The 15,111-nt window shown below is 54.8% G+C and overlaps 1 protein-coding gene across 1 annotated transcript in view; it reads left to right on the top strand.

Annotated features, from left to right (window-relative positions):
* The window catches only part of LOC140680874 (uncharacterized), a 989,054-nt gene that overhangs the window by 548,205 nt on the left and 425,738 nt on the right, over positions 1-15,111 (top strand). The window contains 1 exon segment of the mRNA XM_072919755.1: positions 13,784-14,327. Coding sequence (XP_072775856.1) covers positions 13,784-14,327 — 544 coding nt within the window.

Below are 15,111 nucleotides of genomic sequence, written 5' to 3'. Positions count from 1 at the left end.
CACATAAACCAATGGGAAAACAGGGAAGGGAGAATTCACTAGAACTTGGACTGATAAGGGTAAAAGGGTAGGGAAGGCCAAGGGGGAAATGGGAGCACACAACTGGGAAAAGTTAACACAGTGCTGCAGAGCACCATGGTGGGAGCTTCTTTCCCCACCCTGAGCTGTGAGGAATGTCCAGAGCCTGAAGTGCATCTCTCCAGGGGATTACCACTGTTCTTTCCCCAGTAAGCTCACAGACCTCCACAAACACACACTGGAGATATCTTGGGCCATTCATCATTTCTCTGCTCTCAGCACCGAGGCAATGGACTCTGGCACTGCTCTGAGTTCAGGCCCATGGCAACCACCCCTGGCCATGGGGCTCCATGGAGCTGCTCTCAGGAAACCCCCCAAGAGTTGGGGAGTGCCCCAAAACTGCCTCAGGAATGTGAGATACCCCAGCATCTCTTCATGAATGTAGACTATTCAAAAACTCACCCAGTAATGGGCTCCCCCTATCTTAATCATCCCCAAACTTTGGCTGTCTCATTCCAGACCCCAGATCACCTCCCTAATCCCTATCCCAACCCATCCCACCCATCCTGGATATCAAGACCCATTCCCAAACTGTACTTCCCCCATTTCACACCTCCCAATCCCCATCCCACCCATCCCGCCCCACCCAATGCTCATCTCACCCTCCTGATTTGCATCCCGCATTGCCCAATCCCCTTCCAACCCAATTTCACCCTCAGAGGCGGTGGAATCGAGTAATTTTGGGGTGCGATTCAGCAGTTTTTAGTGGCACTGAGTGGATTTGAGCAGACACATCAGTCCCTCTCATCTTTTGGAGTGCCAAGAAATAAAGAAAACTAAAACAAATAGCCCCCGAACTCCCCTATATCCTCACAGATATCTCCTGGAACCCAAGATTCCTCAAAACACAAGTAAAATGTGAGGCTTTAGATACTTTTGATGAATTTGTTGATTTTAACCCCAATTTTCTGTGTTTTGAAGGGAGGAAGATAAAAGATAATAAGAGGCAAAATAAAAGGAACAGCAGCCACTTCCCTCTGTGTATCACAGGGCATGTGGGTCACCAGGGCTCTGACCAGGGTGGGTCCTCTGATGGGGATGGAGCTGGAGCAGCGCACGAAGCTCTTCCTGCAGGCGGGGTTCTCGCAGGGCTTCCCTTACCGGTGCCTCCGCTGGTGCCGGGTAAAGAATGAGCGGTCTGAGAAGCTCTTCCCACACCGGGGACACTCGTAGGGCCTCTCCCCAGTGTGGAATCTCTGGTGGACAATCAGGTCAGATCTGTGGCTGAAGCTTTTCCCACATTCCCCACACTCGTAGGGCCTCTCCCCAGTGTGGATCCTCTGGTGGCAGATCAGGTTGAAATTCTTCCTGAAGCTCTTCCCACACTCCGAGCACTCGTAGGGCCTCTCCCTGTCATGAGGCTGCTCCTGGACCACCAGCTCTGATCCCTGGCTGAAACTCTGTCCACCTTCCTGGCACAAGGTGGGTTTCTCCTCCTCAGATCCCCGTGATCTGCGTTTGCAGCCCCTCCTCCTGTGGGATCTCTGGGGCTTTTCCTCCCCGTTGGATTCCTGTGCTGTGGAGCTGTTCAAAACGGCCTCTTCCATGAGGTTCTGCCGTGGGGATTTGTCCTCCCTGCTCTCCATCCTCAGCTCCTGCTCTGGGGTAGGAAGGACAAGGAGAGGATGGGATTTGCCTCCGTGCCACAGGGAAGGGCAAGGAGATCCCCCCAGTGCGTCCCCAGCAGGAGGGCACCGGCAGCGGGGCTGTCCTGCAGCCGGGGCTGTGCTGGGCTGGGAGATGGAGCAGGAGAGAGGGGGAAAGGGGCACTGACTTCCTCCTCACCTGCCTGGGTGTCCCAGGGCATTTTCCTCACAGCCTCCTCCTCCATCCAGCCAAAGTTTGGGAGTGGGAAATCCTGGTGTGGGGAAAAACAAGGTGTGACCACCTTGGGTTGGGGATTCTTCCTGCCCAAATCCATCTCCAGAAGTCTCCTGGTGTCCATAAAAACCTCCAAAAATCATGAGTGAATCAAAAAAAGCCACCAGGAGTGGGATCCTCGAGGGTCCTGGGGATCCCCCTTCTCCAGGGTCCTGTTTAGGGATGCTGGGGGGTTTTGCAGTACAAGGGTCCCCCTCTCCAGCCTCCCCCCGGTCCAGGCACTTGGGGGTCCCCCCTCTCCCCACCACCCTGTCCTGGTTCAGGACAAATTTGGGAGAAAACCTCAAAGGGGATTTTCTAGAAAGCAGATTCAAGTGGTCTCTCCCCCACCAGTTTGGGAAAAGATTTCCTTGCGAAAAGTAGAAAAAACCTGTTTATTTAACAGGCAAAGCATTCACCAGCACAAAACATGAACAATATCAAACAATAAAACCTGCTGTTGCTCCAAAAGAGATGACAAACTCAGAAAGTCCCTCCGTGGGCTGCAGCTCGGCTCACTCAGGCTCTGATCAGTCCCTCCATGGCCCAGGCCCAGTCCGGTGGGCCACAGGTGTGAGCTGCCGGTGCTCTTCTGGTGTTCAGTCCAGAGCAGGTTTAAACAGCTCCAAAGAAAAAGAAAAACCACAGCCCAGGGAACTTCTCTGCCTCAGCGAGCTAAAAACTAACTAAAAGCAAAGGAGAGCTCTGTCCTGCTGTCTGTTGGCAGACAACTGATACCTCAGGTTTAAGTTGTTCTGTTCTGTTTTGGTGTGCAGCTTCTAGCTTTATATTAAGTGTTCCTGGGATCTTTTCACAGGGTGGTGAAGACAAAACAATCCTGCTCTAGCTGGAGAGTCAAGGACAATCTCTTCAAACTTCAGGCCCAAAGCACAAACAACAGGAAAAGAGTAGGGCAGGAAAGCAAGGAGGATGAAAGTTCATAATTGGAAGGTATTAACTGGGCAGTTAAATCCTATATGCAAATGGACTAACACTTATAAAAATGTGAGCTCTCATGACCAAGCCCTCTTTTGCTTCCATCTCGGAGCCATCCGGGCAGAGCCCCGACCATGGCTCCGGTACTGCCGGGGTGTGGCCTTTGAAGGCACTTCAATAAATATCCTCTTTATTCCTCTTGGCTCCGTCTGGCCTCTGTCCCAGCTCCTTAAGGCATCTCAGCAGCCCAGGAGCCGGAATGTGGAGGGGTGAGTGCAGTTCCTGAAAACAAACTGCGCGCTTCTTCCTCCCCCTCTTCGCTCTCAGAACCAGCCCGGAAGGTGCAGAACTCATTTCGGGGCCAAACGGACCAATGGGGGTTCGAGCATCGTGAGGTCACCCCAGGACAGGCCCTGCCAGGCTCAGGGGTCCCGTCCCCGCATCATCTCCGGCTGCCGGGGGTCCCCCAGCTCCAGTATCGCCCCTTCCCCTCTGCCGCCCCGGGGGTCCCACGTTCCGCAGCCCCGGCTCTCACGGGGATCCCCAAAACCAATGTCCCGCCCTGTCAGCACCGGGCCAGCCCCGCGTGGTCCCCCGGGACCCTCCGAGGGGCGATCACAGCTCCTCTCCCCCCGAAAAAGCTCCTCTTGGGGAGCCCGGAGGGATCCGGGGCTCGGCATCTGCCGGCTCCGAGCGCTCTCCAGAAAAATCCTCCCGGAGACCCCTCGATAGAGCCGGGGCGAGCTCGGCCTCCCCCTGCCCTGCGGCTCGGGGCTGGGGCGATGCTGGCGGGGCAGGGGGTGCTGCAGCCCCGGCGTGCGGGCGGTGCGAGCGGCGGGATTCTCCCGCTCCTGCTCCCGCCGCTCCTCCTGTCCCTCCTCCTCCTCCCGCAGCCCCTCCGCTCCAGCCCGGAGCTCTCGGGCACTTAAGCCACAACAAGCATACCTTGTGAACAAAGGAATCACCCTTAAAACTACACTATTGCATATTCATATATCCTTCATGGTTATGCATACATTCTATTTAAAACAAGAAACTCTGTCTGTTATATGCCAACTGTTTCCTTTAATCCCCATGGCAAGGCCTGAAGAAATTAGCTTCTTCTGACAAGAAAGCCATAAATTCCTCTTCTCTGGAAGATTTAGGCGTTCTGTGATGGTTACCTCAAAGCGAGTCTCTCATTCCTTAAAATAAAAAACAAAACACATAAGGAGTTTCTATTTTAACTACTAAAGCTTCATTTTAACTACAAAACTACATTTACCATGCTATTAAAATGTTAATACAGCACTACGAATCAAACTAACATAATACATACAGTAACTATGCGCAAAGAGCCATATATTATGCGTTTTTCACATTGGGTGCCTCCTGGATTGCCCCCGGAAAGAGCACATCTCTGCACGGAGCCACTTTTTTCATTTGTAAATGAGGTCTTTCTTTCTCTGTCATCTGTGGTTTCTGCAGCCCCGGCTGCTGCTTCTGGTCTTTTAAAACTTTAAGAATCGTTTTGTACAAGCACAACTGACTTGATGTATATTTTACATAATCACGAATTATTCCATAACATATATTACAATGGGGCTGCAGAGATCCCCGTGCAGGTCCGTGGGGATGCAGAGATCCCCCTGCAGCTCCATGGGGATGCAGAGATCCCCCTGCAGCTCCATGGGGATGCAGAGATCCCCCTGCAGATCCATGGGGATGCAGAGATCCCCCTGCAGCTCCATGGGGATGCAGAGATCCCCCTGCAGGTCCGTGGGGATGCAGAGATCCCCCTGCAGGTCCGTGGGGATGCAGAGATCCCCCTGCAGCCCCTGGAGGAGCCAGGCTGGAGCTCGGGGATGCCTGAGAGGAGGCTGTGACCCCGTGGGCAGAGGGGCCCCGCTGGAGCAGCCTGGCCTGGCAGGACCGAGCCCGTGGCACAGTGACCCACGCTGCAGCACTTGGAGGGGGCTGTGCCCCAGGGGATGGACTCGGCTCGGAGAAGTTCCTGGAGAAGTCTCGGCTGGGAGAGAGCGCAGGGTGCAGCAGGGAACGACTCCTGTCCCTGAGCAGAGGGAGAAGCCGCGGGGGATGAGCTGAGCACGGCCCCATTCCCTGTCTCCTGCCCTGCCGGGGGAGGAGGTGCAGCTGGGAGCAGGGAGGCGTGGGGAAAGCTGCATTTAAGGCTCTGCACCGACTTCTCCTTATCCTGCTCTGAGTCTTTGGAGTTTTCTGCCAGAAATCTCTCCCCTCCCCCGCTCACCCACAGGGCTTTGGGCAGGTTTCCCTTTTTGGGGGAAATCAAAGCGAAGCACCGATGCACTAATGAGGGGCAGGAGAAGGGAGGCTCCCGGGCTTCCCGCAGAGCCGGAGGCACGGAAGGCGCAGGGCCGGAGAAGCCGTGGCGGGAGGTGCGGAGAAGTTTGTTTGTGTGGGCAGCTCAATCCCGCCTCGGGCCCGGGCCCGTCCCGGGGCTGTTGCTCATCTCCGGCTTTGCCCTCACGCAGCGCGGGGGGCCCTGAGAGCGCGGGGCGAGTCTGGGCCGTGCGCAGAGCCCGCCCCCAGCTCGCTGCCATTGGCCGCTGGTGCCGTCAGTCGTGGTTGCGGCGCGCTGATTGGTGGGAGCGGGGCGCAGCACGGCCCCGGCGGCGGGCTGAGGGCGGCCGTGGTTGGGCAGCGGCGCCATTGGCGCCGGGAGCGTCTGTGCGGGCCCGGGAGCGGCGGCAGCGGCCGGAGCGCGGTGAGGCGGCGTCGGCGGAGCTCGGAGGCGGCCCCGGCGCAGGTGGGAGCCGCGCTGGGTTCTGCGGGGGCTCGGGGCTGGCTGCGGGCGGAGGGGGCGGCAGGGGGCTGCGGCGGGTCGGTGGTGCCGTGTCCGGCCCGTGCCGGCCCCGGGCTGAGGGCGCGGCGGGAGCGGCTGCCCGCGGTCTCCTTCCCGCCGGGGCCTGGGCAGGAGCCGCTGCCGGAGCAGCGCTGGCTCGGCCCGGCTGCTGTGGGTAGGACCGAGGGGGCTGCCCCGCGGCCGGGAGCGTGCGGGGAAATTCCCGTCGCCGGAGGTTTCTGTGGCCGGAGGAGAGCGAGGAGTCCTGTAAAAGTGACTTTATTGCTGAGCACGGGGAGAGGCCGTGGGGCATTTGCCGTGCGCTCTCTGCCATGGTTGTAGTCCGCAGCCTCCTTTTTATCCTCGTTTTCCCGGCCGCATCTCCCTCTGCCTTTGCCCACGGGCTGAGGTCCTTGGAAGGTTCAGACTTCCCGATGCGCCTGCTGCCTGTCCTCGTTAATATGCACCCTCCTTTTGTATACCAGCCGATATTCATGGCTCTGTTAAGTCTATGTTCTCCTGGAAGTTCGGGAATTTAGCGGGACTTTGAGAAATTGTGTGGCTCAATTTGTGAAATTTATTGGAACTGATGGTTTCCCCCGTTACTTCCTTATCTACAAGTGCCTGGCCCTATCTCCAGGCAGATTCACTCCTCGACTCTGTTTTGTTCTTCCCGGGTCCTCTTTGGTTTTGGGATTATTCTCGGTGCCCTCATTCCCTGTCCTTTTGTGGCCGTTTGTGGATCAGGAGGCCTGGCTGCCACCTGCATCCCCTGGCTCAGCTGCTGGATGAGCTGCACTGCCAAGGTGTGGAGCATGGTAAAAAGATGAGAGTTGCTGCAGCACAGAAGAGGAGAAGCAGCATTTGTTTAACCCCTGGTGTGCCCGGGGGCCACGAAAGTGTGTCCCATTCCCATCCTTTCCATGTTTGGACCAATACATAAACTGCTCCCCTATTTCCTTTGTTATCTTTTTCAGCACTTTTCCCTTGTCATCTCTTTGCCAACAGCAGTTTGAGCCATTTAGTTTTGCCCAAACTCCCTTTTTTTCTGCTCACAGATAATCTGATCCCATCCCCTGGTGAAATGTTGTGTTCCTCTTTCAGTGGATTGGTCGGCAGGAAGGTCAGGAGCTGGAGTTGTCTGGTTGGTTCTTATTCCGAGGACAGCTTGTAATCTAATGATGCCATTGAAATGATAAGTGGGTTCTCTGCTTCCTCATATGAATTGGTTTCGGTTTCCAGGGGCTGGTCCATGGTGTTGTAGAATTTTTTCTGGTGGCCCTTCATCTTTTTCCCATTTCTGGGTGCTCCCTACAGCCGGGGCTGCATCAATAGACTGCATGTTTATAATTACATAGTCAAATACTTGAATTCCAACTGATTTCCCTGAACTTGTTCTAGCAAAAGCCCCAGTGCTCTGATACACCCTGTACAGCACAGACAGTGGCAGCAGATGTTGGAGTGGGCAGGGGGATGATCTCCCCCTTATTTTAGTGAAATTTTCACAACATTCTCCATTTGCTGTTTCCCTTTGCAGCCTCAGCCATTTCTGTTCCAGAGTCAGATCCTCACCATGGGCTCTGCCTTCAGCCGTGCAGATTCCATCTGTGCAAGCAGGCAGAGCTTGGGGTGAGGGGCAGAGGGAATCAGCCAATTCCTGCCCCAGGCAAGAAGAGCCAGGTACATTGTCCCCACTCTGCCCCAGCAGTGTTAATTTGCATTTCTAAAGCTCCTCTCCTGGGTGCCTGGAATGCAGCTTCTCTTCCAGAGCAGCTTCAGCAACCTCACATGTGGCCCCCCTCCCAACCTGCTGCTTTTTCTTTTTTTTTTCTTTCAAATCTTCTATTTATTTTCTTTTCCTTCAAATCTGCTATTTATGAGTTAAAGGGTCACCTTTAAATCTCTTCTAGCTTCACAAAATATTGCCTAAAAGTGAACGTCGAAAAACCCAAACCAAAATTTTTCTATCTCTAAGGACACACACAAACATACACAAAAAATTTCCAAGTCAATGAAATTTTTTCTACTTCTCCTCTAAGTAAAAACTCATTCTCTCATCCCTGACCCAAACCTAATCGGCAATATAGAAGTAGGAGTAATTTAAAAATAGTCTAATGCTCTAAACTTAGCACTGAAACTGCAGGAAAAAGAAAAACTCCACCAATATGTTTATTGTTAGAGTCAAGGCATTCCTTGATTCTGGCCAGGATGTGCAACAGAAATCATTCCATCCCCACATAGCCCGGGTGTGCAGAGAAAATCGTTCCATGACACCTAAGGTATCAGTAAAATATATTGGAGTATATAATAAATAAAATACTATCGGAGTAAAAGCTCCGTGGCTTTTACTAGGTTTTTCCCAAACTTGATACAGTCAGAACCAGTCTAAATCCACTGGTTTAATGTTCTGTAGTTTCAAGTTTTGCAGGTTTTAGTATTTGGTTTCCTATTGGACCCGGATTTCTTTGCTTCAGCTGTTAATGAGGTGGGAAGTGCTGATTTCCTTCTCAGCCTTTTGCAGACCAGGTGTCTGCAGCCCTGGCAGTGTCTGGGGTAGGTGTTGGTTGCTGTTTGCTGCTGGGGTTGATGTTTTGCTGCTGGTCGTTATCTTTGTGGGTATCTTTTGGGCCATTCCCAGTGTGTTGAGATGTTAAACTCATCTCCACTGAGTGGTGTAACATCCCTTAACAAAACCTTTAACATTTCTTTCCCCAGGGCCAAGGCAAAGCAAGCCTGAGTAGAGAAATCAAAGGTTAACAATGTTAAAGTCTATGAGCTGGTGTATTTTGCATCAATGCCATGGCAGGCAGGGCAGTGTGTGAGTGTAAGTGAGAGCCAGAGTGGAATTGTGCCGTGCTCTTGCCCAGCAGCTGTGGCAGGGCAGGCCCAGAGAGCGCTGAAGCTGCAGCAGTGGCAGCAAGGGCTGTCCCCGGTGGCTGGAGCTGCCAAAGGAGGGTGGCCAGGCCGAGGATTTCAGCAGAGGATGTGTGGGCCGATGTCCTGCTTGGATGTTGGCAACAGCAAAGTGCCAAGGCAGGCTCTGTGCCAGCCCAGCTTCCTGGGGGAGAGATTGCACCAGAGACAGGATTCTGGCCACAGACTGCTTTAAATGTGCATCCCTTATCTCCACCCTGCACTAGGTAGAGAATTCCCAGGGTAAGGAATTCCCGAGATCAATTCCAAGGGGAAATAATTGAATATCTGCCCTGGGCCTGGCTCTTCTTCTTGCCCAAGACAATGGCAAAAGCCGTACCCATGGCATCTTGGTTTCTATCCCCAGCTTCCAAAGGTGTTTCTTTCCATCCCCTTTCATTCTTTGTACCCAGCCTGAGCTCTGGGGGTGCCAGGGGTTCTGGAGGTCCCATTGTATTCCTAAAGCTGCCATAACCCCCTGGAGGATCTTTCCTGGAAAATGAGTTCTGCTCTCTGAGTCTTTGACTTCCACAATCCCTTTTCTATGAATTATTTCTTTCAGTGGCTGCTGAGCAATCAGGATTGCTTTTGCCCCCCTGTTAGGTGAGATGGTGTCACCAGAAGATATTGAAGCCTTCCTGCTCAGGGCATTTCAGTTCCAGGCTCTTACAAGCACACACAGCTGTGCCGGTTGAGCTGACCATGGGGGTAACCTGGGCTTTGTCTGATTCCCTTTCCTCAATAACAGCGTGTCTTGGAACTCTTTTCCCTTCTGCTGCCCTTGAAGAGCCATCCACAAAGACATTTTCTGCCTCAGGCCAGGCAATGTCTCCTGAATCTCCCCCAGGCTGGGTCTGGAGCTGTGTCACTTGAATGCAGTGCTGGGTTTCTTCCCAGCCCCTCTGGGGGCTGTTCAAACAGGAGGCTGGGTTAAACCCTTCCCCTGTCCTCAGTTCTGAATCCTCCTGTGCCACTGAACAAGTTTCACACTGTAATAACCGAGCACTGCTCATCCATTGCGAGGCTCTTTTGGTTATCAAAGCTTGAACTTGATGGCAGACTGGAACAGTTGGAGATCCTGTTGTCATCAGGTTTTGGGCCTCGGTTCCCGTTGAAGCTGTGGCTGCACAATTCTGCAGACAATGAGGCCACTGTGGCCACTGGGTGAAACGCTTTGGCCCAAGGATTTCTTTTGGCATGGCCCTGTTGAACATTCACCTACAATTCCAATTTTCTGAGTCTGGAAGAGCCAGAGCTGAGGAATCAATATTTTTGGTTTTTCATTTTCTCAGGTTTTATTCACTTTCTCCTGTCCATACCACAGCATGGAGGCTGTCTGGGGTTAAAAAGTCCTACAAAGTTCTGGCTGGAACAGAGAATCCTCAATCCAGGCTGTGTAATTCCCTATTAATTCTCAGAATTGTCTCTGCTCCTTTTTGGTCCTGGATAACGTTACTTCTGAGATTGCCCACACCTTCTCTTGGTCATTCAACCACGTAACTTCAGTCTAAATATGTCCCAAATATTTAACGTTTTTCTCCACCATTTGCACTTTTTCCCTTAATACTCAAAAGTTGTTTTTTATCTAGAAAATTCAGCCATTTCACAGAGGCTTTGTCTACCACTTGTTCTTGTGCTCCTCATTGGAGCCATCAGATTCCCTGACTGGCAGGATAGGAGTGCTGTAGGGAGACATCCCTGGCTCCAAAAGCCCTGCCTTTAGCAGGGACTCCATACCAGGCTGTGAGCCCTTCAATCCCTCCCCTGGAACAGGGTGTTGCTTTTAGCCCCCACTTGTCCTGGTTGCTTCCAAGTAATTTGGAGAGGCTCCACATCAAATTTTCCCTCTGGGGCTGCCCACACCTCTGGGTTCCCTTCAGCATAGGCCTTGCCAGACATTTGACACAAAGGTACAGCAGCAATAGCCTCTGTATCACCTTTTACAATATTACAATGCCACCACCAAATTCCTTCCTAGTTAATTACAATCACAGTAGGAAGAGAAAAAAACTTAGTTTATTTCAAATCTATCCCCCACAGCTCCTCATTGAACAAATGACACCAGCTCAGCTTTCTCCATTTATTCCCTTAATAATGAAAACATTCCTTTACAATTTTCCCCGCTTAGGTGTAAGATTCAGAGCGGATGGAGAGGCCCCTGTGTCCATCAGGAGAGGCCTCCTCTGGATGCAGACCCAGCCTGGATGTTCTCCAGGGCTGCAGTGTGGTGGGTCCCCGGTGGGATGGGAGCTCAGAGAGCCCTGACAATCCATGTCCATGCAGGGGTGGACTCGCTCCTCCTGAGGGTGCTGCTGTCTGTGCTTGCAGTGTCCTTGTGGGCTGCAGCTGGAGCCCTGACTCCTTCCCAGGGGTTGTTTGGGTGGGCTCTGCCCTGGCCAGGAGGGCAATGCCTCTGCCAGGTGCTTGTGGCCGACGCCGTCCCCTGGGTGCTGGGGCCCCCTTGGGCCCTGGGGTTGGTCCCTCAGGGGCTGTGGGAACTCTGCCATGGCCTTTGCCTTCAGCTTGGCCTTTTGCTCATCCCTCCTTGCCTTCAGCTGCTGTGCCTTTGTGCCCAAGTGCTGCAGGGCCTTCTTGTGCCACTCCTGCAGCCGCGGTCACTGCCTGTGGGTGCTCATCCTCTGAGAGCTGCTGAGCTTTCTGCAAAATCTTTCCTTTCTGCAGGGACCCAAACCAAATCCTTCACAGAAAATCCTGATCCTTCCATGTCCACTCTGCATTTCCCAGATGTTGCTTTGTTTTGCTCCTTGTGCTCAGGGTCCCCTGCACAGCCCGTGTGGCAGAGCCGGTGCCTGTCCTGCCGCAGTGTCCAAAGGCGGCCCCCCCGGCGGGCAGGGCCGGCAGCTCCCCGGGGCCGGGCAGCGGCCGGGGCGTCCCGCAGCCTCCTGGGGGCCGGGGGCCACTGCCGGCCCTGCCCGGGGCTGGTGGGGTCAGGCAGCGCCCGGCGCTGAGCCCCGGCTGCCCCACAGCCCCGGCCCGGCCCCGCAGCTCCCCACAGGCCCCCAGCCCTGCTCCCGGTCCCGCACCTCTGCGCCCGCTGCTGCCGCTGCCCACCACAGAGAAACCCCTGACATCCTGACCTCCTGCTTTTCCTCTCCTGGAAACTGGGAATTCAAAGTATCAGCTGGCAAATTGTCAGGATAAGACCCTGCTGAAAAACATCCCAATCCTGAGTATTTTTCTCTTCCTCCTCTTTGCCATCATCCTTTTTCTTACCACACACAGTCCTCCTGCTGCTTCTTGCCTGAACCATATTGGTGCACACCCCCCTTCACCCGATCCCTTCCCAGCACACCAACACCATCCATCCGCTGTTGTCCAAATCCCTTCTCCCCTTCCCTTATTGCCCCCCCTGGGTGTCCATGTCCTTAATTACCTCTGGGGGAATGTGCAAACTACCTCAGCATTCTCCCAAAGGACCCTTCAGAGACATTTTGGGATCATCATCCCTTTGGCCAGGACCCCTCCCTGGCTTTCCCTTTTCTCCCCTCCATGGGTGCCCTGCCATGTTCACTCCCCGAAGATCCCAGGGCACTCACTGATGAGATTTTCAGTGCTCTCTCCCTGCTGACTCTTCACAGACCCCCCTGATGTGTCACTCGTCTGTCTCCTGGTCACTCCTGGGTCCCCAATCAATCCCCGGTGCCGCCGCCAGCCAAGGGAGCCGATCACCCAAAGTGGGTGAGGCACCTTCAGCTGCACTCCCTGCCCCAGGGTGTGCGGGAAAATTGACATCACCAGAGGATTCTGTCCACAAAGCAGACAGAGGAGTCCTGTGAAATTAATTTAATTCCTAAAAATGGGAGAGGCCATGGGACATTCCACACGGGATCTCCCAATTGTTGGAGGACACAGCCTCCTTTTCATCCTAATTCTCCTGGCCACATCTCCCTCTGCTTTCCCAATTGGCTGAAGTACTTGAGAGCTACAGACTTCCCAATCCACCTACTACATACTCCCTTAATATGCTCCCTGCTTTTATATAGCAAATGATATTCATGGCTCTGTTAAGTCTTTGTTGTTCTTCTGGAAGTTCATGAATAGAGCAGGGCCTTGGCTGAGCAGCAGTCTGTGTCATCAATTAATAACATTTTCTGAAACTAATTCCTTCTCCTGTCACTCCCTTGTGTACATCTCCCTGGCCCTCTGAGCCTTCCCCAACTTCCGAAGACTCTCCGCCTCGGCCCCATCGCCCCCGCGAGGGGAATTTGGGGAGGTGGGAGTGGGGCAGCGCCAAGGCCGGGCCCCCCCGCGCTGTCCTGGCGGGAGCGGCTGCAGTGGGGACCGAGTGCGGGCGGGAGCGGCCGAGAGCCCAGCGCTGCCCCAGCCCGACCTGCCCCAGCTCCATCCCTGCCCCTCGGCTGGGATGCTGTGGGTCTGGGGGGAAGAGGGAGCCGGCAGTGGGTGCTGGGCCTGGGGGCAGGAGGAGAAGGGAAGGAGAAGCAGGCTTGAGGAACAGAATGGTCAAACGATGCAGGTGGCAGGAGAAGGTGGGATTGTGCAGGGGAAGGAGGAATAGCAGGAGGAAGAGGAGTGTGAGGAAGAGTAGAGACACAGGAGGAGGAGGAGCAGAAAGAGGAAGCAGCAGAAGGTTCCACCCCTCCCTGTATCTGCAGCCTCCCCCCAGCCCCAGGAGCGTTTCTCCCCCCACATGCAGCAGGTGACTGTGGAGGGGGATCCAGGATTTTCACGGGGTGAATCTTGGTGTTTCTGAGCTTTCTTGGGCTAAATGTTGGTGCTGAATCTTTATGTTTTGGAGGAGGTTTTTGCTGACTTGTGATGTTTGGGGAGTTTTTGATCTGTATCTTGAAGTTTGTGGGATTTTGGGGCTAAATCTTGGTGTTTTGGAGGTTCTTACAGACACAAGATTCCCAGTGACTTCCTGAGATAAACTGGAGCAAGGAGGAATCTCCAGTCCAAGGTGCTCTCCTCTTGTTTTTTTCCCCAAGCCAGGATTTTTCATTCCCTGGGTGTGTCTGGATGGAGGAGGAGGAAAAGCCCTGGAGATGCTGCAGGAGGAGGAGCTGCAAACCCAGCCCAGGGAGCTGCGGGGAGGAAAGAGCCCCCCCTGAGCCAGGAAGGCGGGCGGAGATCCAGCCAGAGTTCGAAGCTGGTGGAGAAGCCTCATGGCAGGGAGAAGCCCCACAAGTGCTTGGAATGTGGGAAGGGTTTCAGTCAGAGCTCCAACCTGATCCGGCACCAGAGGATCCACACCGGGGAGAGGCCCTACGAGTGTGGGGAGTGTGGGAAGAGGTTTCAGACCAGCTGCAATCTCCTCAGACATGAGCAGAGTCACACAGAGGAGAGGCCCTTCCGCTGCCCCGACTGTGGGGAGGGCTTCAAGCAAAACTCCCACCTCACCGTGCACCGGCGCATCCACACCGGGGAGAGGCCCTACGAGTGTGGGAAGTGTGGGAAGAGCTTCAGACACATGACTGCCCTGACTGCGCACCAGGTGATCCACACCGGGGAAGGGCCTTACAAATGTTTGGAATGTGGGAAGAGCTTTGGGCAGAGCTCATACCTGAGAACACACCAGCGCATCCACACTGGGGAGAGGCCCTACGAGTGTCCCCAGTGTGGGAAGAGGTTTCGGACCAGCTCCTGTCTCCTCCTACATGAGCGGAGTCACACAGAGGAGAGGCCCTTCCGCTGCCCCGACTGCGGGAAGGGCTTCAACCGCAACTCCAACCTCACCGTGCACCGGCGCATCCACACTGTGGAGAGGCCCTACGAGTGTGGGAAGAGCTTCTCCAGGAGCTCAGCCTTGACCCGACACCAACGGAGGCACCAGTAAGGGAAGCCCTGTGAGTGCCTCGAGTGAGGGAAGAGCTTGGAGTGAGGGAAGAGAGTGAGGGAAGAGCTTGGAGTGAGGGAAGAGAGTGAGGGAAGAGCTTGGTGCGCTGCTGCAGCTCCATCCCCCATGGGAGGATCCGGGCTGGATGATCCCCAGTGACCCCCGTTGGGCAGAGCCCTGCTGATCCGTGGTCCTGGTGATCCATGCTGGGTGTGGGGAAGGTGTTGGCTTCTTCTCCTTGTGCTGCTGTGATTTGGGTTGGTTCCCATGGATGGGGGATGGGAGGTGAGTGGGGGGTCCTGGTGCACTGTAGGGGGCTCATAGCTTGGGGGTTCCCAGCGATTTGGGGGGCTTGATGAAGGGGGGAAGCAGTGAATGGGGGGGGGTCCCAGTAAATTGGGGGGGACCCTGATGATAATAGTGGGCCTTGGGAGATAACGGGGAAGGACCAAACCCTAAGGGACTCCCCTGGTGCTGGTGAACCCCCCGTGCCCCCCCAGCCCTTGGGGTCCCCCACAGTCCCTGCACTGTTCCTGGGGGTCCCACGGCTCTGGGGGGTCAGAGCGGAGGGGATGGAACCTCCGTCATGGATGGGGGCACAAAGGGGGTCCGGGCCCAGTGCTCGGCGGGGTCGGTGCACGAGGGGGGCCCGGTCCCTGTCCCGGTTCACGGGGGTGGCGCTGCCTGGGGGGTCCCGGTGTTTGTG

The sequence above is a fragment of the Taeniopygia guttata genome, chromosome 30, assembly GCF_048771995.1.
Source record: "Taeniopygia guttata chromosome 30, bTaeGut7.mat, whole genome shotgun sequence".
Taxonomy (NCBI): domain Eukaryota; kingdom Metazoa; phylum Chordata; class Aves; order Passeriformes; family Estrildidae; genus Taeniopygia; species Taeniopygia guttata.
Note: the sequence above shows the minus strand (reverse complement) of the source record. Positions and strands in the feature narration are given on the sequence as shown.